The following is a 25502-nucleotide window of genomic DNA, read 5'->3' as shown; positions in this document are numbered from 1 at the left end:
CACTTGATTCTCATTTCCAGAATTAGCAAGACAGTCAGGGTAGGCATGCATCTTTTGGGCTAGCGTGGCATGTATCTTGGGTCAATGATTTTTGTTTTATTAACATTATACAAGGCTAACTGTCCAGTATTTGTTGAAAAGACATCGTCTTCACTTGAATTCTATTTGAATTCATAAAAATTGTGATTTTTATCAGAGATTGTTACAGCTGCCTTTTTTGACAACCTGAAAATGTTCTTCTGATAAGCAGGTGTTGCCCTCTTCTGGTGAATGAAGCAAATTTTTGATAATAAAAGAAAAGGCTGCTGAGGATGGTTATGTATGTGTCTGAAACTTCATTATGGCCCTTTTTTTCCCTCTTGTTTTTTTCTTTCTGAAACAAAAGGTGCACATTCAGGAGAATCAGCTGCAACAACCATTTCTGGTAAGAAAATCAGGAGTTTACTGATTATTGCAATGCTTGTTATGTCCTGTTAGATAAATCTGCTTTTATCTGAGGTAATGCAGAAAATTTGTAATGTAAATGAGTTCCAACATTTAATGTTTTCTTTGTATATTTTTTGAAGAGAATATTAATTTCTTCGTTCTACTTTGTAATGAAATAGCTTACCTTATAGGATCACTTGTGGTTTGTGGCAGTAATGCTTGGGGATGAAGTAGGTTCAAGTTGCTTGATCAAGAGCCTTTTGCCCAGTAGCCTAAACAGTGAATAGTTTGCAGAGATGGCAGAGGAGGAACACTGTAGTGAGAGAGCTCCTTTACATCTCCTCTCACCTCACAGACGTGCATGTAATTTGATGGAGTGTGGTATACTACACACATGTGCACCCAAACCACACACAGACTAATAACTTAGTGGCCAAGAAGGCCAACAGCATTCTGGCTTGTATCAGGAACAGCGTGGCCAGCAGGAGCAGGGAAGTGATCGTGCCTCTGTACTCGGCACTGGTGAGGCCTCACCTCGAGTACTGTGTTCAGTTCTGGGCCCCTCTGGACAAGAGGGACATTGAAGTGCTGGAGCGTGTCCAGAGGAGAGCTACCAGGCTGGTGAGGGGTCTGGAGACCAGGTCATATGAGGAGAGGCTGAGGGAGCTGGGCATGTTTAGCTTGGAGAAGAGGAGGCTGAGGGGAGACCTCATTGCCCTCTACAGCTACCTGAAAGGAGGTTGGAGAGAGGTGGGTGTTGGCCTCTTCTCCCAGGTGAATAATGACAGGACCAGAGGAAATGGTCTGAAGCTGTGGCAGGGGAGGTTTAGATTAGACATTAGGAAGAATTACTTTCCTGAGAGAGTGGTCAGGCACTGGAACAGCCTGCCCAGAGAGGTGGCTGAGTCACCATCCCTAGAGGTGTTTAAGAAATGTCTAGATGTGGCACTTCAGGGCATGCTCTAGTGGCAGAGATTGTAGGTTGTTTGGTTGGACTCGATGATCTCAAAGGTCCTTTCCAACCATGAAGATTCTATGATTCTATGAACTTCTGGGACCAGAGGTGATAAACATAATCTATGAAAGCTTTTTAAAAAAATGAAAAATGTAGACACACAGAGATAGCTGTGTGAAAGCCAGTTGCTTGCTTCCTTAATGTATATTGACATATTGTGCTCTGGAGAAAAGAAATAATACAGACACAAACACACATGCTTTTGTTCTTTACAGACCCAATCTTTCTCTGGGAATGGTTCATCTTTAACAACTGCAGCCAATGCAATATTTGTGGTAGTTTATACCAAGCCAAATAATACAGATGAAGTCAGCACTTATTTTTCACTCTGATTCCTCGTGTTTTGGCTGCTTGTTACTTGCCTTAGAAAATCAGTTGTCATCAGCATTGTTACTTAAGAACAAAATATGCTTAGCTTTTACTCTGAGTATGGAATTAAGACGGCACTTTTGAAAAGGCTCAAAATAGCTAGTCTAGGTGAAATAAATATATATGAGAAAGAAAAGCTCTCCTTCCCTTTCCATGTAATGAAGTGGATTGCTTTTTTTTCTTGATATGCAACTATCTTTATGCAGAGCCAAAACCTTTTCATTATTATACTTCAGATATTGCTTCTCCTAATGATAGGGATGCTTTTAGTAAAGAAGTCTTGAAAGCTTAATGTTCTTCTGTTATGAAGCTGCTCTGGCCCATTTTAAAAACATCACTAAGTTGTCATATTGGAGTAATATAAAGTGGTCCTCTAACCACTTTGTATTCCTGCGCTGACACCTAAAATGTGCTGAGTACATCCTTCCTGACCGATCTTTACATTTTCTTCTATTGCCTTAATGTATTTTCTTTTTTTTTTCTTTTGATATAGCTGAAAAAAAAAAAGTGTCCTCACTCTATTTATATATGGTTACTGGCAAAAATAGTTTTTCTGGAGAGACAATTTGCCAAACCCAGTGTGTCATCTCTGCTGATGAGTGTTGTGATTTGCTGCAGGAAAAGGTTCTTGGGGCTAAACAGTTATTGCTATTGGATATGCCAAATTCATCTGCATCTTCTGAAAGAAACCAATAAAAGGAACTTATCTGAAGGAACTCGATTACCAGCTGTTCATATTCAGATACTCTGATTTTTGAAATATTGTGAACATTCTTAACAAGCATTGCAGTTGTTCTTAAAATGGAACTTAGATAAATAATATTTAGTTAAGGTTCAAAGTTTTGTATGCTTGATCTTTTTCCTCCAAAATTCATAGAAATAAAATATTATGTTAATACAGATTTTACTTCTTTTATCTTTTTTTTTTTGCAGAATCCTCTATTGTTACTTTTATCACCTATCCTATTAATCCTTCAGGCAAGATTTTATTAATGTTTCTCTTATTTAGATTTAGTTAGATTTAGATTATTTCAGATTTTTATTTCTTTTTTTTTTACTGCTGTTATTTTTTCTGTTTCAGATATGACTTCAGAGGAGACTACACAAACTGCAGGTGAGAATTAGCATGGAGAGAGTAAGGTCTGAAGGGAGATGTTTGTTGCATTCATGAAAGTTTGCTTTTTTTTTTGGTAACTGGGATTTGTTTAGTCCAAATTATTTTCTTACGTGATCTTAAAATTTGTATTTTTCTCCAATCTGTATTGCAGGTCTGTGTGGCTAGGATTTTGAAGCACATTTAGCTAACACTGAGCTGTTAAACATTCATTTTTATTCAAAATATTATATTGCTTACTAAAGCTCAAACTGGGTGTATTTACTTTCAGCAAGTATGTAGTTTTTTGGTATATCTATAGGTGTAATGTTTTCTATACTTTCTGATTTAAAGTATTTTACAGAACAAAAATGTACACCCCATTCTTTAAAGACACTTCTATGATATATGTTTGTGCAATGAGTTTGCCAAATAGGATCAGTAAAGACTCAATCAGAAGAACTTGCTACCCCTTTTTTCCCTGATGTTTGCATTTGAAAACAAGGAAGAGGTTCATCCCATATCAGTACAGATTCCTCCATGTTTGTATGAGCTAGACATCCTGCCATTCTTCATAGTTGATGGAGAGAAAGACCCATTTTCAGAACACAAAGTGCCCATGTAGAACAGGTTAAATGGGAATCATCCCTTAAAAGCACCACTTTCTCCACCGAATAATAGGGAGCCTAGAGTAATGGGCTGATATGGGGACATAAACATTTGATTGGACGGATCTCACTCCAAATGCTGCTTTTTCATTTCCCATGCTGAAAGTAACTTAATTCTCTTACAAATGGTCAAGTGTTTACACTTCTCCTGCGAAGACAGAGTCTAAAGTAGAAATTAGGAAACTTATTTTTGTGAATGTGTTTCATAGGCTTTTTAACTTAAAATGTAAAAACTTAATTTTAAAACTTTTTTTTTTTTTAACAGAAGCACTTAACATCACTGATTATTACTCCACCATAACACCAGGTAGGATTAATGTATTACCACTAATCTTTTATGATCCTCAAAATTTAAGTGTGTTTGAGTTCAGGAAATCTGCTCCCAAATATTTTTAATAGGATCTTTTTTCTCGGTATTACGGTGTGTCATATTAGCAGGCTGCCTTACTTCACGTTCATCTCCAATCTGGTAGAAGGTCTAATTCTGCAATGCTTGCCAAATGGTCCCATATAGAACAGTTTGATTATTTTGTAAGTCAGAGCAGCAGCTTACCACAAAGATGTAAGAAACACAGTCTCAGAGACCTTGTTTACTTTAAAAAAAATAAAATCCTCATGCTTTTTAGTAGAGTGAAGCAGACTGAGTCCAGTCATGATGTTCTCAGGGCAGGTCCAGTCTATAAGAGAAGGCTGAATTGATATTTTTTATTATCCATGTAGCAGCCTGGTAGACCAATTAGAATGCGTTTGCAGTGAATTAATAATTAATGCAAGTGGTAAAAGAACTGGCTTGGAGCCATCCTTGCTAGTATAATTTGATTGTGGATGTGACCTGCAGGAAGTTTGCAGCTATGTTATCTAATGATCTTTGGGGTCTGGAAACAGTAGTGGTTTTTGATCAGTCTTTTGTCCTCTACACTGCTTGTCTATTTTGTGCGTTTTGGTGGCATGCAGAAGTGCTGAGGAAGACTAGGTGCCACACAAATGAGTACTATGTAAAGAAAAAGAGGCTGATGTTACTCTTTACTTTTGTGTCACTCCTGGATTTTGTGTTGGGTTTTTTAAGTGTTGTTGTTCTTCATGTAGTTAATAATTTTGACAAACATAAATATTATTTATGAACACTTTATTTCTTTAAGGATTTTTTTTAAAGTGCTGATAGAATTTTCATAACTATTTCCCTGATAATTGCCAACACAAAAGGGAAGGCAAATTTATTTGAATCTAAATACCTGTCTGAAAAATATTTTTTTCTAATAACTTGAATATTGCCACCAGCTCACAATCCATATCCTCTGATGGCTGTTTGTTGATGATGTTAAAATTGGTGAAGCGTCAAACTATAACAGGCACAGAAAAAGGAAAAAAATAAAAAAATAACCATCTCCTTTGATACTAGCTAATGGTAACAGCAGAGAAAATAGCATTTTTTTTTCCGTTAATGGAGGCCAATCTGTCTGCTTAAGTAAGGAAAGTTGTGCTGCCACGCTGTTTTTATGAACAAGTGTAGGAGTTTTGTCTTGGATGCAAATATCTTTCTGGTCATTTTTTTTCTTAATTTTATACAACAGACCCATCTGTTTACAGTACCCCTAATTTGGGATCAGTGTTATTTCTTTGTCATGTAGGTAGTATTAAAAATATGTGAGCAAAAGCTTGCTGTATCTAACTAAAGACATGTTCTTCTAGATGAGAGTGTACATATTTGCTATTATCATAGTCTGAATTCTATCAAGTAGAACAATTTTAGTTTCATGCTATCATAAGTAGCTGTGGTAGGATCCTCAGAAGCAGTTAATATGCTATGTAGTGATTGAATACTGTGATATTGGAAGAGCTTATTTATGATATGCCGATTCCTGTTTTATTTGGATTTAAAAAAAAGACCACTTGCATGTAGGTCTTCTGTGGAAACTGTTACAGAAAATTATTCAAAATTAATTAATCAAAATGAGCATGTTTCACTCTGAATACTAAGTCTTACAAATGTCATGGTAAGTGCCCTAGAGAAGTGAAGGCAAGACAGTATGTGAAATACTTCTAAAAGGTAAAGACCTTTTTACATTAAAAGTGTTGAAATGATTGTACATATGTATGTTTGTCAGTACTGGGTTTAGGTTCAAATTTTTTACTCACTAGATTATTTTTTTTTCCAAAAAAACCTGTAGCAGGAGAAACCATTTTATGCAACATAACACCTGTCTGTAATTTCTCAGGTTAGTGGTTTTCTTTTTCCTTTTTGCCTTATGAAAAACATTTCCAACTGTTTTCTGTTCTGAGTAATGGGGCAACTTTTAGTTGGTATGTAAAAGCAAGCTCTGTAATAAATTTTCTTGCGAATTTAGGGAGATTTTTTGTAACTTCTAAAAAATTAATATAAGAAGTGGGGAGTTTTATTTAAAAGTAGTGTTTAGTCTATTGTCTTTTTGATCTTTGGTTTCTTATACACAGTTACAGGTAATAATTACAAACATGAGAAAACAAGAAACGAGTAAGCTATGGTAGACACTAATGTTTGCCGTATTGACCCCAACTGTATCAGGAATAGAAGTTGAAACAATGTTTAGGAGAATTATTGTAAAAGCCTGCATGTATTTTAAAAGTGTAATGTGACAGAACAGACAAACAAGGAAAAATGGAAAGAGCAATGATGTGCCCTTTATGTGTGCTAATAAAAACGTAGTAAAAGAAGATTTTGTTGATACGTGTTGCTGCCTTCCAAACACTTTGATTAACGGCTTCTGTGAGAAATACTTAAGAAAATGAAGTCACTTCTGCCAAGTAGCCATATGCTGAGTACCTTATAGATTAGAAAGAGGCAGAGTATGTATCTGCCCCTCCCTCTGTAAAGTTTCCCTACTGGTTGACAACGTAAACTGCTAGATGATTTGCGTGATGTCATGTGTGCCTTCCTGTATGGGTCTTTCTCTATAGCCTGTGTTGAATATGTGGCTGGAGGAAGAGAAGTGTCGTAGAAGTTCCTTTTTTTTCTCCAAAATGGGCCTACCAGCTCTCAAGGACTGTTGAATGATGGTCTGAATTATGGTATCCTGAAAGTTCTTTAATTCCCAAGGGAATAATTTTGAGTATCACTTTGCCTTTACCCACACATTTTATTCTCGTTGTGGAGTTGGAGTTGTATTAATAGTAACGTGCAGTGCAGTTTTAGTATTTTGGGAAAAAAACCCAAACAGCAAACCCCAAATTAGAAGGAATTTAGAGGCACCCAGCAAAAATAAATGTACAAAAACTAATGAAGCTATTGGAGTAGTTCATTTGTGGAAATAGTAAGTGAAGAGATGAATGAACATTTTCAAAAATAGTAAATGATTAGAAAAGCTAGTGTAAATGTTCTTATTTTCTTTCTATTGTAACACAAAACAGTGAATTTTTAAATTCTCAAATAATTTTATATGATGTGATTTAGTGTTGATTTTCTTAACTTTTTTGCCTTTTGGTTTTAGTGTTCTATGTGGGCAAGGTAAAACTTCAGGCAAATGGAGAAAGTAACGCGTCACTAAATGTAGACATAGTAAGTGTTCTCTCTTTTAAAACTTTATTGTAAGGAAGGTTGAAATGGGTTTCTTTGTCTACACTTAAAATACTGATACCTTGACAGGATTCTTATTATGTTTTTTATAGTTTCGTTTCATTTCAAATACAGTTTGCAGTACGAATTAATATTTGCAGTGCATGGATCTACTCTCTCTCTCTTAAACAGCTGCTTTGCAGCTATGTTTTAGAATTCCAGCAAAGTAAATTTCATAGAATCATAGAATCCTAGAATCTTCATGGTTGGAAAGGACCTTTGAGATCATCGAGTCCAACCATACACACACAAAAAACCCCCCCTACAATCTCTGCCACTAGAGCATGCCCTGAAGTGCCAAATCTAGACGTTTCTTAAACACCTCTAGGGATGGTGACTCAGACACCTCCCTGGGCAGGCTGTTCCAGTGCCTGACCACTCTTTCAGGAAAGTAATTCTTCCTAATGTCTAATCTAAACCTTCCCTGCCGCAGCTTCAGACCATTTCCTCTGGTCCTGTCATTATTCACCTGGGAGAAGAGGCCAATACCCACCTCTCTCCAACCTCCTTTCAGGTAGTTGTAGAGGGCAATGAGGTCTCCCCTCAGCCTCCTCTTCTCCAAGCTAAACATGCCTCAGCCTCTCCTCATATGACCTGGTCTCCAGACCCCTCACCAGCCTGGTAGCTCTCCTCTGGACACGCTCCAGCACTTCAATGTCCCTCTTGTCCAGAGGGGCCCAGAACTGAACACAGTACTCGAGGTGAGGCCTCACCAGTGCCAAGTACAGAGGCACCATCACTTCCCTGCTCCTGCTGGCCACTTTCCTACAGTAAGGGCCTGTATTCTTGATATCACCACTGAAAGTAGGGGGAAACCCTGGCAAGTCTGGAGAGAGGAACTGTGTAATTAAGAATCTACATTTAAGCATACAGGATCTTCCTTCAGAAATTAATTTAGGCACTTTACTTAAGAAAGCAAGCATCATTAGATAGCAACAGTGTGGGCATAAATTAAGTTGGATTGTATCCTGGGAATAATTCCTGTTCAGATGCTCATAAATAGGGTATTGTTCTGTACTTTTTCACATGTGGTTAATTAGTTATTAATTTTGCAGTAGGCCTATGTGACATAAGTGTGTCCATTTATACAGCACAACAGATGTTTAAGAGAATGATGTCATGCAAACCAAGGAACATATAGATTATTCAGTATTGAGATAATACTATGAGGATGAGAATTTTCAATTATTATAGATAGCGAACTGAAGGGAGAGGGGAAAAAAAAGGATATTAGCTTGGAAAGGACCCACACCCCTGTCTGCACTCAGTCTAAGATTTCACAGGCCAACCTCTGCACACATCAGAGTAGTCGGCAAAATCACCGCAGAGAGCTACTGCACAGGTGCCCATTGAACATTGAGTTTGCGCAGGGGTACTTCCCAGGCAAAAGCCACCTTGGCATTGTGTTGCATTTCAATGGTGATAATGCCTACTGAAACCATCCTAGTGTGTTAAGATTACGCCTACAGCTATTAGAAAAGCAAGTTTGCTGTGTCTTGAAACTATTTTATCAGAATATTTCTTAGGTAATGTCAATACCATGTATGTCAGGTGATGTTTTCATCATGATGCTTACTGTGTGCATAAAATGTAAAAATAACTGGTAGTGATGGCAACCAGAATAACATACGAATGCAGATCTATAAAAGGCCTTCAGATAAACCTTAATTTATTCCCCAGCCCTAAGGTTAGATTATCCCTACCACATCTTTTACCTCAGTTCGTGACTTCTTACTCCCAGGATTCTATGTTGTCTGTTACTTATCTCTATTATGGAACTTGTCCCATTGCTGCCCTTATACTTAGAAAGTTTGTTCAGTGTCTGGTCTAAGCTGTCTTTGTTGCAAACTAAGCCAAATTCCTCTTTTTCCAACATGAGATATAGTGTGGTCACTATCCTCTTGCTCATATCTTTCACAAATCAGATCCTGCTATTTAATCTATACTAGATGAGCAAATTCCTTCCATAAGTGGTGACAACAATATCATGGTACATATTTGTTGAAGTGTCTTAATGAGAAAATGTTCTTCTTATCTTTGGAATTTCAGCCTATTAAAATCTGTGAAATGAAAATGTTTCTTTTAGGGCTAAAAATTACTGGGTTTACTTAGCCGTGGAATATGTTTCTAACAGGTTAATAACATAACCATCAACAGTCAAGTTACAAAATTAATTGCAATTCCAGCACCTACCCCACAAAAATTGAGGTGAGTAATTTTGAATAAGGATTAAAATCTTATATTTGAAAAAGATGAAGTGAGACCTTCCATGTGGTTAGCAAACTCTTCACTCTGCATTATTCTTGCACTTCATAAATTAACAATTTCAGGAGTTTTAAGTTATTGGTTTTTAACATACAGTTCATGTTGGTTAGAACAGTCTTGGTTTTGTTTTATGCACCACTGGCATTTGTTTTAAGAAATGGTACATTTGCTGATTTCCCTTTAGGTCCTTCAGTTTCCTCGAGGCTCAACAAGGCCTGAAGGCCTTGTTGTTTATACGCTGATGATCTTAGTAATAATAGTAGTAGTAGTAGTAGTAGTAGTAGTAGTAGTAGTAATCATAATAACCATAATAATAATACTGAGGACATGAGTTGTGGATTGTTGAGAATGCCAGTCTGGCTGCTGCTCTTCATGAATAAATAGTGTTTATAATTTCAAGGATTCAGTCTGTCTCGTAGGAAAATACTACGAGAACTTTCATAGTTGCATGTTTTTTAATAAATCATAATACATTATATATTGAAACATAATACATTAATAATTATATCTGTATTTTTATTTTGGTGTAGTTTCTTCTTTCACAGTCTTTATAAGGAGAGGTTTGAATGACTGAATATTTACTGCTATTCCCAAAACTTAGCCTGAAAATCAAAAAGATGTAATTGGCCAACAGGTCTTTTTGCAGATGAAATCCATATTTCTTATTCTATTTCTGTGGCTTTGAGTATAAATTTAGAATTCTGTTTCAAATGCTTGCTTGTCAAAAGGCAATATTAGGATTTATCTTTTGCTCTTTTAAATAACTTCTAAAGAAGTGGATTAATGTTAAGATATGCGATGACAGAGGGTTAAACTTAGTTGTGGAGTCACTAATCAAAGGCAACTATTAAAATGTGCAATGCTTTGAAAAGTGGATTTACAATGTTAGAACTGGCATGATTTTAAAAAATCACTGATCAACTGGAAAATAATTTTTTTCTTAGTAATTGCTTGTTCTTTTCATTTTATTGTTGCAATTTCTTTAGAAACATAACTAGAAATCCTCCATAATGGTAACTTTTTATTTTAAAGAATTTCAGAGTTCAGAAAAATTTTGCAAGCAGTAAGTGAGGTAAGATTACTAATTACTGTTACTGTTTGGAAAACTTTTTTCAACTTATTTCTGATAACATCATTATCTAAGTATCAGTCCTTTTTTCTTCTGACAAAACAATTTTTTCCTATTTTCACTTGTCATTACAGTCCTCTGTTATGGAATGCAGTGCAGAAAACCAAAGGTTTGTTGTTAATTTTTTTAATGCTCATATATTTAAAAGCTCATATATTGTCTTGTGATACATAAGTATGAATGGCTATGTAACAAAAGTAAAAACAAACTTTCTAGGAAGTTAAGTTTGAGAAATAAGCTGGTGAAATATACGTAGGCTGACAAAGAAATTCTGATCCCATTATTATCCTAGCATTAGTGATTTTATTTTATTTTTTTAACCAAACTCTATTGCTTCTCATTAATCTTCTGGTGAAGCACAGGCTTGCTTGCCATTTTTCTTCTGCATGTTTCTATTAGCTGAGTCACATAGCAACTTAACCACTAAGGCTGTGGGATTTCGGACCACCAAACTTTCAAAGCTTGTGAGTACAATGCAACCTGTATGAAGGAATTGCATCAGACCTCCCAAGCTGCTATTCTTCTGCTTGGGAACCAGCCATCCTCAGAGTAGGGGAAACCTGAGAAAGTAAACAGTTCAGAGTTTGGAATCCATGGGGTATCAGAATGGCAAGGCTGCTCCACAGAGGTGATCCTGGAAACCCTGAAACGTAGATAATGTCTGTCAATTTAATTGCTACTCAGCACTAAATTGCTGGTCCTTTAAAATTATCAGTTTGGAGACACTGTATTCTAAAACAAAAAGTGGAACCTTATTTCCCCAAATACTTGAATTTGGGGGTTATCTTCCTGGGTTAGGGTGAAAGAAAAGTCCAAAACACTAAACGGTAATAGACAGAAAGTCAGATCACACCTTCATGTCACATACTATCAGTAGTTAGAGTACTCTTTTCATTCTTGATAGCTGGAAGAAGCTCCATTTCATCTTTTATGTGTTTCCTTTTCGTTCTCCTGTGTGTTTGAGTTTGCCAAACATGAAGAATTCTTACTGTAGGTTTGCTAGTGTAGGCAGGATTTCACGTCATCAAACCAAAATTGTGAATATGCCACAACTTTAAGTGGGTCATTTAAGTTCTCTCTAAAGTCAAAAGAGAGAACACTGGCTTTCCCCAGGTGATGGAAGTTTCATATACACTGACATAGCCACCTAGGACACTTGCTAGTTCCTCTCTGGAGTTTCTTTACAGTAACAGTGGAGATTATGTTATTATCTTTACAAAATTATCAACTCTTTAATGGCTAACATTAATTAGGGAGGACCCCATTTAAGAATCAACAGTGTCTGTAGAGAAAAGAGAAAATAAGCTGCCACAAACTGATGTATTACTCTCCTGTTTAGCCTGACATACTGTTTTATGTGCATTAAAAATATCCCCAAATCTCAAAGAGCCTAGGAAAAATTTTCTATCACACTTAGCATCTGTGTTAATGTGCTTTCACTCAGTATTTGATGTTAGTTTCATCTGTTGTAAAGATGAGGCAGATCTGTTTCTTGAGTCTAAAGATTTTTCTTCTCATTATAGTATACAGTGCAGTTTCATAATGAAGCTGGCTGAGAGAGAGAATATAAGCAGTTTAACAGACAAAGCAGAAATAAGTCAACTTGGTAAGTTATGCTTTAAACATAGTCTCATCACAGTTACCTTTTCAGATTAAATTTCATATCTTTACATGTGACCTTCAAGTAGCTAAAAGAAAAGATTGTTACTTATTTTAGATAAAAATAATTTTTTGTTGAACAATATTAATACATCAAAATGCAGCCTCCTGATTTTTGGGTGGGCAGGGGGAAGATGTTTAAAAAAAACTTTGGTGTGAAATTGCTGACTACATTAATAAAGCAGACTTTGAAATGATTAGGTGTAAAATTACTTGAGAACATAAACGTGTTACTGAAATGGCAATCTGAATTGTAAAGTTTATAAAGTAGCCAAGCTTTCTTAGTGATATTATGACAGGATGGAGTGGTGACTCATACCATTTGTCTCTGTGTTTCAAAAGATGTAGCTTTGCATTTTGGTTTGTGTACAATAACAAAAAGAGAAATCTGTACTTGTCAAGCATTGAGCAAAAATCTATTGCCGTATTCTGACTGGTCAAGATCTGTTTTGCAAATGTAATTTCAGGAAAAAACCCTCAAAATCAATTATGCAATATACACTATTATTTAAAAAACATAAAATACATGCTTATTTGAATATCCTACTTAACAGTATTAGCAATTTTTATGCTTCAGGATAAATTAGGTTAATGCTTCTTTGTCATCTCAGAACGGTGCTGCTGTTCGTCACTGAAGTATTGTTCCTTGACTGCTGAAGAATTACAAATGTAGTAAGTATAAATACAAAATTTGAGTTGCTTATTTCCTAAATTTCTTAATGCATTAATAGAGTCATCTTCCATTTGCAGTGTGATAGCCAGGAAGGACTCCACAAAAACAACCTGACAGGCATTTTCCTATGTAGTTTCCTTCCCATTCCTCTCTTCCCTTCATCTCGCTTCTCTTCCCATTTTTTTTTCCTTTTTTTTTTTTCCCCCTTTTGTGTTCAGCATTAGGTCACCTCCGGAATAGGCAGCAAAGGCACTAGTAGTATTTATGGACTTACTAGTTAATAACTACAGCAAAATAAAATGTAAGAACACTCAAAATGTTATGGAATTCACATTTGTTACTAGAGCAACAATCCAATCTGATTGATTTAAAAATACACATCATTAGTACTATGTCCATATTATTTACATATATTCCTTTATTATCACTAATTTTCTTTAAAATATAAGCAATGTTAAATTTAACATGCATTTTTGTGTTTTGTTTTTTTTTTACAGTACCATAGACATGCCACCTCATTCTATATGGGTTCCTTTCCGTCGCTCTCCTCTCCGTAAAAAGACTTCACGCAAATCTAATACTTTTGTTTCCCCCACTACGCTTTCTTCTAAACAAAGCCCCACAATTAGACCACTGATCCCACCATTCACAGAAATTTATTTTTCTGGAACTCTCTCCGTATCTCCCACTACAAATCCTCTCTCTGAAACTTCTACCACATCTACTACTGAAACTTCTGTGTCTTCCACCAGTGTTACCACTACACTTCCCTCTTCTGGGTCTGTTGCTCAACATACCATGCCAACTTTTCCTTCTATAGCTTCTAATAAATCTGTCACTATTTCCACACCTGTGACAAAATCTGTGACTAATGCTGGTTTCTCAATTAAATCTGATGCTGCATATCTTACCAAGCCTATTACAATAATTTCTCCGTCTGTAAATTTCACTAAACATTCTGCAATTTCCTCTTCTGAGCTTCCCCTCAAACATCCAATAGTAATTCCCGGCTTTGAAACTTCCACCAAACCTGTTGCACAAATTCATCCTGCTACAGACTCAACTGTACCTATTTCTCATAACAAAAACATTACTGCGGGACCTATTCTTCCCCTTACTCCTTTCACAATAACTTTGACCCCTACTGTTAGTCCTGTCAACCATTCTGTCTCAGCTTCTCATCCTCATTCTACTGCTGATGGCCATGGTAGCCTGCCTAATGGGAGCACAGGTAAATATGACACGTAAAATGATTATTTATTTTTTTTAATTTGAATACGATATGCTGAATTTGCTTTTAAACTTTATTATAAACAAGATTATATGTCTGAGCTGTGACCTTCCAATTACTGTGAAAAACCTGAGACAACTCTCACAAGGTGTATACTTATTTTAAAATACATTCTGATGCCTTTGGCCATGATGAGCGATACCTCACCCTGCACATTGGTTGGTAACTGTGATAGATAGGTGCTGTGCTAAGTTCCAAATAGGTACCCTTGACGGAGAAAAACAAGTTACAGCGCCAGGTAGATATTTTTTTTACTAAGCTAGTATTTAAAATATTGCGAATCAATGTTGGATCTTCCTTAAAATACTATTGATTAGGAATATTGTAAGTGGCTACGTATTTTCCTGTGAAGATTGTATGCATCTTTACAAGCTCCTTTTCAAATTGCTGACCTTATCTTGATTTTATCCTACTTTCAGGCATCCAGTGGCTAAAAATCCAAAATAATAGATTATTTAACATCACTAATGGTCTGATGTGAGGAACTTTGTTATCAATAAAAAGCGGAATTAATGCTGGCCATTTGAAACCTTGCTTTATGCTTTCCTAAGATTTAAAGTATTGCTATCTGCAAAGTAGCTGATGGGGAGAAAAAAGGATTCTGTCTCACATAACATGTTGAGAGACCTTACAGGTTGTCATAAGGTTTGTTGGTCAAGAGAACTGCTTAATTTTTCTGCCTCTCAAAGCTTACTTCATTTGTTGAACACAATGTTTAAATAAACACACAACTTTTCTTTTGTCACAGGAAAGATACTGTCAGCTACCACACACACAACTTCTGTACATACTACCACCATTAATGTCACCACAGCGGAGCAAATTGTGTCCAAAATAGAAAACGATTTAGCAGCTGGAAAAGTAGAGCCAAAAGATGTAGAAAAGATGATTAATGAAGTTAGCAAAGTCCTGACCGCTTCTCAACCATTACCACCCCGAATTTCTAACAGGTAGGTCATTCTGGTAATAGATTAAAGGTGTGTTGTATTGACTGTCTTGATAAATTGGCTTCAGCAAGTTTCATTTTTTTCATAATCATAATCCAAAAGAATATTTCTTGTTCTTTAAAGTACTGATATAAAATGGAAGGAGTATCATTCTAGTGTTACCGGCTCTACTATAATATAATGCTGTGGAAAACAGCGTATTTTTTTGTGTTGACACCACAGTGGTGAACAGAGTCCTCTGTATTTTCCATTATGCTTGGATTGCTTCTCCATAACCACAACTTGCCTAAGAATTTTGAATGTATGTGTTTGGTAAAACTAAGTATCTCTTTTTCTTAACAGAATTATAAAACTGGTGGATTATATTGGTTTAAAACTGAATTTTTCAGCAACATCTGCTGATTTTGCCTCCCCTTCCTTGGCTCTGGCAGTTGTCAAAACCAATCACATCCGCTCCAACGAAATGTCTTTTGCTGTCCAGGACTCTGCTGATCTCCAGGTTAAATACTGAAAATTCTAAATACTTAAAAATTCTCAAACATTTAAGTATTGATGTTTTTATATTTATATGTAACATGGGTTTGTTTTGTATTTATTTTCGTGTTGGTTTCAGAGAAAAAATACTTTGTTTTTGAAGCCCTACATTGTTTTTCCTTTCATTTTGTATTATGGTGTAAATAAGCAACAGACTTAGCAGAAACTGGCATTTGACTAATAAACTATTACAGAGGGTACAGCCAGAACACCGAATGGACAGAGTGCTTGGTGGAGTAACTTTGGCTTAAAACCCCTGAATTATGAGTCACTTGATCACCCACCCTGACAGCACTGAAATCTGTCAAGGAGTGTTGCCGGATGGCTTCATCTGTTAGAAGGAGATTAATTGCAGAGGGTTCCAGGAAAAAACTATTATGTTGCTTAGATAATGACATTCCTACATTTGTTACCCATGACTAGTTGGTTTCACCAAGAAAGATGTGCTTAGAAAGTTTGGATCCACTTTGTCTCACTCCAAACCTCCCTCCTGGTTGAAGAAATAATTTGGACCAATCTTGGAGGCTTAAGCACGGAAAGATGGAAAGTTCTGGACAAATTTTGGCACATTCTGTCCTCTAAGAGAAGGACATAGCTTAATGTAGCGTGACCTATAAGTAGCACTGGAACTGTTCTGTGATACTGAAAATGATGCCAAATGTTAACATTTGAGTTCTTTTCTATTTTCTTGCAATGTGTGGTGCATGAATCTGAGATGACTAGGTAGTGACGAAAAACAGATATTTGCTAAGTAGTGATTTTCTGGAAGTCTCATGGCACTGGCAATGAAATACAGAGAATTTTCAACAAGTATCATCTAGTTAAAACCAGAGCAACAGGAATACTTTTATGGAATTGATTTGGGATTTCTTTGGTGGTTGTCTAAACTGGTGATCTCCGAACTGGGGTGCGTCCATTGTGGTGCAGGAAGACAATATTTTTTATGTGATTAATGAATAAAAAATATATTTAAAAAAAAATAATGTTCAATCTTTATCTCTTCCTTTTAAAATCTCTATTTTTGTGTATGTTTTATAACATGCATTATATATTAGTACAGTACTACGTGCATATAACTTACAAATAGATAGATATATTTTGAGGTGCATGCTCAAAAAAATTTTAGGGCGTGCATGATCAGAAAAGTTTGGAGACCACTGGTCTAAACAGAAGAGTTAAACCACATTGTTAGGGCACTCTGGAGAGTTCAGACTGTTATTCCTATTACAACCATTCTTTGAATACACAGATAATTTCTTTCTTCAGTTCTTCTGATGTTTCACATCTCTCATAACTCTGAGATGATGATATTTTTATGTGACTAATGTGTGACAAGAAGATGTTAGAGATTTTGTACTAAACAAAGCTCTCTGTCCTATAAGTACAGCACACAAAACTGTGTGAAAGTTCAGATTTTTTTTTTATAATGTTAGATCACTAAGCTCTTGAGATATCTGAATTGTAGCTTATCCAGTTTATTATTGCCATTTTTGCCAGATGATCATAAAGATAGGGTTTATGTTATTAGGTTCTACTTAACCTACTGTACTTAAAAACCTATTGACAAATAATGGCTATTTACAGTTTTTCTGAATTCTGACATATTTCATATGGAGTATAAAAATTCTTGCCTTTGCAGGCATTTGTCCTGTGAAATGTTAATCCCCCTACACAATTACGTAGATTTACCTAGGTTGTTGCTCTTCACCTTTTGCAAATCAGTATTATCTGCCACTGTGATGTGTTCTGTCCATGTAAGCAAATGGGTATTTTCAATGAGTGTTTTCTTCAAAACTTCAAAAGAGTATTTTCAATGGTAGGGAGACCTGAAATGAGTTGCATCCTTTTCAGGCCTGCAGATGCTATGTATTCACTGGAGCAGGGGAGGAACGAGAGAGCAGCAGTGAGTTCCTAACAGTGATTACAGAAATATGTATTTCAAAGTTATAAAATGAAAATAAGTCACAGTTTAATTTTTCTTTAGAGACTGAAATGAAGCATAAATGTTGCATTTATTTTTCAGATCTCTCTAGGCATTAATTCAATTAATGACTTAAATAATCTTGGATCAATTACACTTCCTTCATCGTTGCTGACCAGTTTACCTCCTGAAGAGTTGGACTTGGCTTCTAGAATTATATTCAACTTCTTTAAGAAGACCACTGTGTTCCAGGTATCTTCTTGATCCTCTGTTCCTACAGTTTTAAACTCAAGCCTAGAGCAAAATAAAATATGAATGGACTTTTTTTCCCAAAAAACACATTTCAAAACTGCTTGATTTAAAAAGTAATTTTGTCCAGTGCTCACTCTGCATAATAACTGAGTTTCTGGGTGCTGTACTCTACTATTGTTTCCTTTAAGATTTCAAAATCTGATTATTTTTTGTTGTTCCAGGATCTGTCCTTGAAGAATGCATCTTTAATCAGCAATGTTATATCATCAAGTGTTTCTAACCTCACAATTAGCAACTTAAAGGCAAATGTTACTGTCACTTTACAGAATATCAAACCTAATCAGGTATGATTGATTTACATTTGGGCAGACTTAAAGTACAATTTTGTTGCCTCCATTGGAGTTGTTATAGAAGAAATACTGTACTAAGAATACACATTGGTTGGTTCTGCTTTATTAGTGTGGACGTTTAATCTCCGTCTGGACTTTCAATATCACTAATCTTTTCTTTTTTATCACTGGTATAAATTTTTGTTCCCAAATGGTTTCAGGTAATTTTGCTTTATCACTTATCCATCCAGTTTTTATCTTTCCTACCTACTCTTCTGTTTTATTCTTCAAAGGATAAACACTCTCAGATGAAAGTCTGACAGTGGGAGTTGCTACAGAGTTGCTGCAATCATGACATTTGTAGGTGCTGTGTGGCCAAAAAGCAATATAAGTCTTTTTTCTTACGGGGAATGTGGTTCCTTGAAGTGGAACACAGGTGTGTGTAATCTGAAAGTATTAGGGCTCATATACAGCGTTTCTTTCCTAAACGTGCATCAAGGATTAAAATCTTCTATCACATATCTTAAAAGAGTTTAACATACTAAAATACTATAAACTGAAAAATGTAGGGATTACACTAAGGTACCTGAAGCTTTTTTCCTAGATCTGGCTTAGTGTAGTCTTTACTGTAGAAGTATTAGTATTCATAGCAGTATGCTGTATTACTGCTACTATTTTTAGGATTTTCATATGTGTGTGGGAAATCTATACGTAAACCTTTGTCGTAGTAGTATTAAGTGATCAAATGTTTGCAAATGAAAAAGTTTTTCCTTTTCTGTGTAGTAATTTTCTTGAAAATTACAAAATCAGGAAGGATGGGAAATCCCAAGAATTTGTATAGTGTGGGAAGGCAATGAAACATCACTCACAAAGTTCTACCAGGAACAGAATCTTAGCATAAGTGTGAGAGCTAGCTCCTGTATAGTAACTTCAAATTTCTTCAGCATATTTTCACATGCCTTTTTGAATATTAATCCATTCTATGAACCTAAATTCATTTTATGTTCATGTAAAACAGCTGTATACAGTATTTATTCTTGCCTGCATTTTGTAGATAATTCATAAATTTCTTTATCATAAACTCCTAGTTTAGTAAAACATTATTTTTTTTACCTCCCAAACAGGATAATTCAACAGTTAGATGTGTTTTTTGGGACTTTAATAAAAATGGTAAGTAATTGAGATCACCCAAGATATCATGCTGTTTTAGCGATGTTAACTCATGTTAATATAAATAAAGGCTTTTATAATAAAGCTGTTTTCTTTAACAGGTGGACATGGAGGCTGGTCATATGAAGGTTGCATAGTTAAAGAAAGCAGAGTAAATGAAACAGTCTGTTCATGCAACCACCTCACAAGCTTTGCAGTTTTGATGGTAATTATTTAAAAAATTATGCAGTCATACCCTGATTCAAGAAAATATTTAAGTATATGTTATCTTTAGCAAATGAGGATTCAGTAAGCACTTACCACCTATGAAATACTAATCAAGTTTTATTCACTTCAGTGCTAGTACGTACAGCCATAAAATTAGTCACGTGCTTAAGCTGCTTGTTGAATGGGAGCCCATAAGTTCCATTGAAGTAAAAAATTCTAGAAGTTCTTATTAAACTGCAGCTTTTAGATTTAGGCATTTGTTTATATTACAGAAGACAAAAATGAGGACAAATCAAGTTTAAAACAGGTTTTTAATCAAATGAGATTTCACAATTAGAATCACAGAATCATAGAATATCTCAAGTTCGAAGGGACCCATAAGGATCATCAAGTCCAACTCCCTGCTCCTCGCAGGACTAGACTGGCTTTTCTGTTTTTCAGTTAACTTTTTATAAGATTCATGATGGAAATAACCGTTTCCTCTTTTTTTTTTTTTCCAATTGCAGAGGGAAGGGTGCATTTGGGGTTTTTTTGATCTTTTTCCATTTAAGAAACATACTCTCTGAAATTAACTTCTGTTTCCATTTTAGAACTTGTATGGAAATACTCCTTTGAATCCCACACAAGAATTGGTGCTGACTTTTATATCTTATATAGGCTGTGGCCTCTCTGCAATTTTTCTTTCTGTTACTCTTGTGACCTACATAGCCTTTGAGTAAGTACCTGTTCAACTAAGATCCCATTATTCTTCAATTATGATTGCTTTTAGTCTTCACTGCAAAGTCCTTTCCAATAGTTATGGATTCTGTCACCATTAATAATGCACAAATTTGTCCAGTTTACCAGGAAGGTGTTGATTCAGTCTTCAGGAATGTTAACCTTGTGGACAAGTGAATTAGTCATGAGGCTCTATGCAGTAAGAAGTGAAGAAGTAGCACTCTTAAATATTTTATAATGGATTATCATAATAGAAGTGTGAAGGAAAGTGTTTAATATGCAACATATATAGAGCAGTGCAGAATGATAGCATTTTTAAACATATTTGTATTCTTTGTTGTTTGTTGGAACATTTTCTTACATTTGAGCCTTAACTACTGAATCCTCCATACTATGTTTTGGAAATCCTCCTTGAAGTTATTCAGCACACATTTGTTCTCTCATTGTCCTGTCATCAAGGACTTACTTGTCACCATCAAGGCTTTAGAAGCCCAGGCAAACGCCTAATCTAGTTTAGTGATAAGGAACAGTCACATTTTGGTTTTTTGGAAGTAATGAAGAAGTCGTCGAACGTACAATGTAAAAAAAATAATCATGGTGCTAAACTCTAAGAATCCAAGTTATTGTTTGTATTTATGTAAGCTTATTATAACAAACTTTATTCATAGAGACTTAATTTGGAAATCTTTTGTAAATTACTGTGTCCAGGTATAAATGTAATATATGAAGCATTATATATGAATGAAAATATGTATTTTTTTTTTTGGCATTTGAGCACTAAGGACTACAAGAGAGAAAGTAAACTAGGGATCCATGGACAATTGATATCATCTCACTAATTTGCCTTTTAGGAAAATCCGGAGAGACTACCCCTCCAAAATCCTTATTCAGCTGTGTGCTGCATTACTTCTGCTCAACTTAGTTTTTCTCCTTGACTCATGGATTGCACTGTATGATACACGAGGCCTATGCATTGCAGTTGCAGTATTTCTTCACTATTTCCTCTTGGTTTCCTTCACCTGGATGGGCCTAGAAGCTTTCCACATGTATCTGGCCCTTGTGAAAGTCTTTAATACCTACGTACGGAAATACATTCTTAAATTTTGCATTGTTGGTTGGGGTATGTATTTTTCATTGTGTGTTTTTTTTTTCCTTTTGGATGCTAAATAGATAAATTCTTTTATCAAGTATTTCAGTGAATGTGACACAGTTCAGAAATTAAAATGAAGCAGTCATTAAATGTTATGACCTTGCAGTGACCAAGTATTCATGGACCAAGTAAACCTGATCCTATATAGTCCACATTTCTGAGTTAGGGAACTCCCCTCTAACTGCAGAACTGGGGCTGATGCAATACAAATTGATAATGAATTTCCCTTGTGCAAGTACAATAGAACCAATTTTTCCATTTACCAGATGGATGGCATCAGTTCTATTTTGAAAATAAATGCCAATATGTATATATATTCCATTTCTGGGGTAGCACAGTTGCTAACAAAAAGCAGCAAAACAGATCTAACTGGATAAAGGATGAAGAGATTCTTGACCTGATTATCTTCTCTGGCCACTCGAGTAAACATGAGTGAAGGCACTAAAATGAATAGAATTGTTTTCTTAAAACAGATGTAAGAAAAAAAATCAGGTATCCTTTATTTGATCTTTTAAATCAGTTTGATTATGGTATTTGTTGCCTTATTCAGAAAGGTTTGGAGGTAACTGTGGAGAAGACTCTTGTTTCTTTGCAAGCTACGCTCCTGAGCAGTTTGAATGCTCCAGTTTTTAGATTATTTCAGGCAGCTAGTAGTCAACGGAATTCAACAGACAAATTCAGAAACAAGTTGTAGATTTCACAGAAAAATAACAATTTCAAGTCATCATAATACTGTCTTTGTTATGATTTTCACTTATGTGTTTGCTCATACTCTTTTAGGGTTACCAGCAGTAGTTGTGTCCATTGTGTTGGCGGTATCACCAGATAATTATGGACTTATAACCACTGGAAGGGTTTCAATAAACAGACCTGATGAATTGTGAGTTAAAGGGAGATGCTTTTTTGGGGGTGGGTGGAGAGAGGTCCTATGAAATTAGTTTTCTTTCAAGTAAAGGTGGGGAAGGGAAGGGAGCAATGGGAGAGCTTTGAAACAGTATAGCTCTACAGTATGTCATGTGTTTTGTGGTTATTGTCTATATGAAAGATCTTACCCTTTTGCCTCTTTACTAAAAAGTATTTTTTTGGACAAAATAGTTTGCATGTGCAACAAACCACACCTTTATCTCATGTTTATTTTACTTTATTTCTGTTTCTGATAATGGTTGACAAGACTGTTCTTGTATTCTAGCTGCTGGATTAAAAATAGAGTTGTCTTCTATATTACTGCTGTGGGATACTTTTGCCTGATATTCCTGATAAATATCAGCATGTTCATTGTTGTGCTGATCCAGCTCTGTCGTATCAAAAAGAAAAAACAACTTGGTGCCCAAAGAAAAACCAGTATTCAAGACCTTAGGAGTGTTGCTGGCCTCACATTCCTGTTGGGAATTACTTGGGGATTTGCATTCTTCACCGTAAACGAGGTATTTACTTACCTCTTTACCATTTTCAACACTTTGCAAGGTAAGTTTATTCTTCGTGTGACAGCCCATTGCGTACAATGTAATGAACAAAACATTTGGAAATGGCATTTTCTTGATTCAGCAATAAAGATGTAATCTTGATATGTGCTTTAACATGTTAATTAAGTTTATGGTAAAGGGGGTACCATTTATTGTTATTTTAGATATGAGTTATTTCCTTTGTATGAATGCACAAAATTTTGTAGTGTTGCTGGTTCTGTTACAGTTGGTGGTAACAGGTTAGCAGCTAATAAAAGATGGGTCAGTGTCACACCGTGTGCTAACAGCTGCATAGCCTGACAGTGTTGTATCATACCCTCTGTTTGACATTGCTTTGAATTCTTCTCCCAAAGTGTTAAGTAAATTTCAGGATCCACATAATTTTTCACTTCTTACTTGATAAAAGGAAACTTTACTATGCACTTTGTGGATTGGGTTATATTTGTTGTTCTTGCATTTGTGTGTATGATTCCTCTCATCCATGTAAGGGAAAAGTGAACACTTCAGTGTTCAGAGTTGTAAATTTTTTCCCCAAAGAAAGGTGTCATTACTTTTGATTAAAAATTTTAAAGAAATTAAAGAAAACCAAAACATTCTTCAATAAGAAGTAACAAAAGTCAATTTTGCAACATTCTCTAATGTAATTGTTTTGCAGGGTTCTTCATTTTTATCTTCTATTGTGTAACAAAGGAGAATGTCCGTAAACAGTGGAGAAGATATCTCTGTTGTGGGAAATTCAGGCTGGCTGAAAACTCTGGTAAATATGAATTTTTATTTTTATTTTTTTACTTCTCAATACTTACACTCAGTGTTAAGTTCCTAGTATTTTGTAATACTTATTTAAAAAAAATCAATAAGTCATGTTGTTGCAGTTGCAGGTCTAATTATCTAAGGTATAATAAACCTCCAACATTATACTCTTTAAAGGTGGTAGCTGATGCAGTTCTTACATACTTACATGCTGTTGCATTAACCTGTTAAGTGCAGTTGATCTCTTCCACTGCAGTATAAAGGCACGTCTTTGCAGAAGACTTTTGATCAGTTAGAAGCTGTAAAATTTGTTCCAGCTTCAGAGTCAACTGTAGTTTTACCAGTGACTTCCACAAAAACAAGGTGAAGCACAGTTTAAATAAAAAAAAAAAAACAACAACAAATGGTTTTATGTTCTTTTGTTAGTCAGTGGTTGACTTCTCATAAAGCTATATACTTTTTGTACACTTTAACTTAGAGGTTCAACCGTACTTCAGTTATCTTTCTGTTCTGGTCTGCAGTCATAAAACTATGACAGTTGGCTGCTCATATTTAAAAAGGGCCAAGAAAAAAAGGAACTAGATTTAAATAATTTTAAACATCAAGAATCTTTACATTCTTAGAAAAACACCATTCTATCTAGAATACTGTGAGGAGAGTGTGTGTAGTGCCTTGTTGTTATTTTAATTCAGTTGCATTATTAACTGTGTTTTTGTATTTTGTTTGTATGAGTTGTGCTATTTTCTGTAATGTGTCTGTTGCAGACTGGAGTAGGACTGCTACGAATGGTTTAAAGAAGCAGACCGTAAATCAAGGAGTATCCAGTTCTTCCAATTCCTTACAATCAAACAGTAACTCCACTAATTCTACAACACTGCTGATGAATAACGATTACGCAGTGCACATGAATGGAAATGGTATGTATAATGCAAAATAGTATTTCTCAAGCTATTTTTTTTTCTTGTCTTAAAACAGAAGTGCTATGGTCTTTCATGCTTACGTAAAATGAAGTGCTGACAAAATATTATACCTAAGTATAGGGTCAGAATATTTCAAGATGTCCTTACAAATGTTTTAGGGGACTATAGACAAAGTTTTAAAATAGCCATTTCTCCTACTCAGTGGGAACTCTTCATTTATATATCAAATAGTAGGTAATATTCATTATTAGAGCAATTACTTACCAGAAGCTGCTGGTAACATTTTTCTTGTCACCTGAATGTACGACATTAAACTTCAAGCATATTTTAAACCATCTCATATTTAAATCTTATTAAAACAAACATTGCCTGAAGAAGAAAGGCATGTAGGATAATAATATAGCTTGAAGGTATGAAAGGAGTCATGTAGGACGTAATATGAGGAAGAACATTAATAGAATGCTCACATGGAAGCTGCTTATGAGAGGAGAAGTAAGAGAAATGGAGACTGTAACTTATAAAATCACCTCAGTGAGCAGAGTGCAGCTGAGAGGGTTGCCTCACTGTTGGCTACAGAGTAAGTATTGAAACTGAATTTCTCTATAGCTCTTTGTTTCACCTGTGGGGTTTTTAAGGATGTTTTTGTCTAACAGGAATCTATCTTTATTGCAGGAAACAATTCTTCAGAAGTAAAATTCTCTGTCCTTCCTGTTCTAACACAGTACTTGTCCTCTGAACTGTTACCTTCTGCTCTGTTCCTGAGAAGTTGAAATGCAGGTGTATGTAGCACTCCAGTCAATTTCACTTGCAAATTGGTGTGGCTTATTTGGCTGTGTAGAAAACTAGATATGAATCTCCACTGAACGTACTTATTGAAAAAAAAATCTTTTTGCAACGGGCATAATCTATGTTTTCACACTTTTGCTGGACACACATCCTGCTGATGATTCGAGGTCTCAGTAAAG

At 35.4% G+C, this 25502-nt stretch overlaps 1 protein-coding gene across 6 annotated transcripts in view; it reads left to right on the top strand.

The window, feature by feature from the left end:
- The window catches only part of ADGRG2 (adhesion G protein-coupled receptor G2), a 60167-nt gene that overhangs the window by 28693 nt on the left and 5972 nt on the right, over window positions 1-25502 (top strand). For 4 of the 6 annotated variants that reach the window (XM_063342627.1, XM_063342636.1, XM_063342666.1 and 1 more), the window contains exons 5-27: window positions 386-424; window positions 2892-2924; window positions 3837-3878; window positions 5740-5787; window positions 7036-7103; window positions 9295-9368; window positions 10458-10497; window positions 10629-10663; window positions 12078-12160; window positions 12825-12885; window positions 13384-14117; window positions 14926-15127; window positions 15467-15623; window positions 17682-17831; window positions 18053-18175; window positions 19285-19330; window positions 19432-19535; window positions 20128-20252; window positions 21106-21374; window positions 22185-22284; window positions 22594-22868; window positions 23523-23624; window positions 24382-24534. In XM_063342627.1, coding sequence (XP_063198697.1) covers window positions 386-424; window positions 2892-2924; window positions 3837-3878; window positions 5740-5787; window positions 7036-7103; window positions 9295-9368; window positions 10458-10497; window positions 10629-10663; window positions 12078-12160; window positions 12825-12885; window positions 13384-14117; window positions 14926-15127; window positions 15467-15623; window positions 17682-17831; window positions 18053-18175; window positions 19285-19330; window positions 19432-19535; window positions 20128-20252; window positions 21106-21374; window positions 22185-22284; window positions 22594-22868; window positions 23523-23624; window positions 24382-24534 — 3063 coding nt within the window. Of the gene's footprint in view, window positions 1-385; window positions 425-2891; window positions 2925-3836; window positions 3879-5739; window positions 5788-7035; window positions 7104-9294; window positions 9369-10457; window positions 10498-10628; window positions 10664-12077; window positions 12161-12824; window positions 12886-13383; window positions 14118-14925; window positions 15128-15466; window positions 15624-17681; window positions 17832-18052; window positions 18176-19284; window positions 19331-19431; window positions 19536-20127; window positions 20253-21105; window positions 21375-22184; window positions 22285-22593; window positions 22869-23522; window positions 23625-24381; window positions 24535-25209; window positions 25317-25502 lie in introns of those variants that run through there. The other 2 variants (XM_063342647.1, XM_063342678.1) reach the window with 2 other exon arrangements.

The sequence above is a fragment of the Chroicocephalus ridibundus genome, chromosome 1 (genome assembly GCF_963924245.1).
Source record: "Chroicocephalus ridibundus chromosome 1, bChrRid1.1, whole genome shotgun sequence".
Classification (NCBI taxonomy): Eukaryota; Metazoa; Chordata; class Aves; order Charadriiformes; family Laridae; genus Chroicocephalus; species Chroicocephalus ridibundus.
The sequence above is the reverse complement of the archived record's forward strand: the minus strand, read 5'-3'. Positions and strand labels throughout refer to the sequence as shown.